This window comes from Echinops telfairi, unplaced genomic scaffold (genome assembly GCF_000313985.2).
Source record: "Echinops telfairi isolate 266 unplaced genomic scaffold, ASM31398v2 ScPeMD7_7468;HRSCAF=8506_0, whole genome shotgun sequence".
In the NCBI taxonomy this organism is placed as follows: Eukaryota; Metazoa; Chordata; class Mammalia; order Afrosoricida; family Tenrecidae; genus Echinops; species Echinops telfairi.
This window is the reverse complement of record NW_022111369.1, coordinates 8830425-8832152: the sequence shown is the minus strand read 5'-3', so window position 1 is coordinate 8832152 and position 1728 is coordinate 8830425. Positions and strand designations below refer to the sequence as shown.

Below are 1728 nucleotides of genomic sequence, written 5' to 3'. Positions count from 1 at the left end.
GCAGCTCAATGCATAACCAAGTAGCCACTTTGGGTCCATACAGCTTCCCTTGCAAGTCCTTTAACATCTCATTCTTGTCCAAATATTTCTGACCTTTTCTGTAATTTATTTTACTGTATCCTGTAATTTATAGGTCTGAATTCTTCCCATATTTAAAATTAAAATGATAAGTTAATAAATTAGTGTAACTTAACAGCTGAAGATACAGTGGAGCACCTTACCTAAGAAATGAGAGCTGATGTGAGATGTGATCTATCCAATGACGTGTACCAAATCAGTGACCTAAATAATCCCAGCAACATAATTTTTTGTTGCTGAGCTGTGTAAAATGGATTATAATCAACTACACAAGACAGAACGTCATGTTTCCTTCTGTTGTGCACAGGGTCACTATGGGTCAGAACCGACTTGAGGGCACCTACCAACAAGAACAACAGAGACCAAAGGGCAGCATCTGCCCCAAAACAAAGCTCTAAGGGCAGGAAAGGGCAGGAAGGCAGGACGACTGGAAATGGGGACCCAGGGATGAACAGGAAGGGTGCTGCTGTACTGAGGGGATGGCAGCGACTGCCGTCAACTAAATGAGTTGACACTGTTGAATGCAAAACTAAATGCTCTATAAACGCTCACCCAAATCACAAGAGAATGTTCAAGTAAATTACTAGGAAGTTATTTCTAGCCCAGAAATATCTTAAGTGAACGATTTTCATCTGAATGCAGGCCCAAAGGACATGTCTGTGTTTGGTTGGTTGCTTGCTTTGCCCAATGCCACGTTCCCAGAAAGTCTCACTGGAGCAGCAATGGCACAGAAAGCACATACCTGAGTATAAGGCGAAATGAAGCTTGTGATGCACACCAGGCCGGCGTCTGCAAACAGTTTGGCAACTTCTGCGATACGGCGGACATTCTCTTCTCTGTCTTCAGGGCTAAATCCAAGATTTTTATTGAGTCCCTGACGAATGTTGTCACCATCCAAAGTATAGCACGGAATACCGTGGCACACCAAGTACTCCTCCAGAGCCATGCTCACCGTGGTCTTCCCGGCTCCCGACAAGCCTAAACAAGCCACACAGATCCCAAGTGAGAAGGGTAATAATTTAATAATAAAATCTTTCATTACAGGTTTACTTTCATTATCCACAGCAGTCTCTCAGTAATTTTCTTAACCAGTATTTTTCTATACAATTACCCCCTACCCATGAAAACATCGACAATTTAAACACAGTATACACGTAAAATTTTACTCATGCAGATATATGCTCAAGGCATTCTTGAACTCACTAATGAGTCACAAAAGGACTTAACTAATTAGGTAATGCTGGGGAAGGTAACTACTCTGTCCTCTTACTATCTCTGTTCTAAAGTTGCACACTAAATTTTAAAACAACGTTATATGCCCAAACTGTGAAATTATCTACCCATCAACATTCATAACATGGAAAGAAAAAGAAAAAATGGGGGGAGGGGGACACATAAAGGGAAATAGTGCAAAGTCACCTCCATAGCCCAGGATCACATCTATTAAGTCCACCATGGTAATCTATAATTAACCTTGAAATAATACCCTTATTCAACAATGAAAAAAGTGAGTGAGAAGAAAACAAAACATACATGCATTCACAGATGCCACACTGATAAAACAATGTTCATAACCAAAGCCGTTTTATAAAAAAGCAAGGGAAGAAGTAATGGAGTTTAATATACTGATGTAGTATAGACAGCCAAATG

General features: G+C 40.4%; 1 protein-coding gene across 1 annotated transcript in view; it reads right to left on the bottom strand.

Annotated features, from left to right (window-relative positions):
• The window catches only part of PAPSS1 (3'-phosphoadenosine 5'-phosphosulfate synthase 1), a gene marked incomplete at its 3' end in the record, with an annotated part of 123150 nt that overhangs the window by 100417 nt on the left and 21005 nt on the right, over window positions 1-1728 (bottom strand). Inside the window, exon 3 of the mRNA XM_004703453.2 lies at window positions 821-1056. Coding sequence (XP_004703510.2) covers window positions 821-1056 — 236 coding nt within the window. The remainder of the gene's footprint in view (window positions 1-820; window positions 1057-1728) is intronic.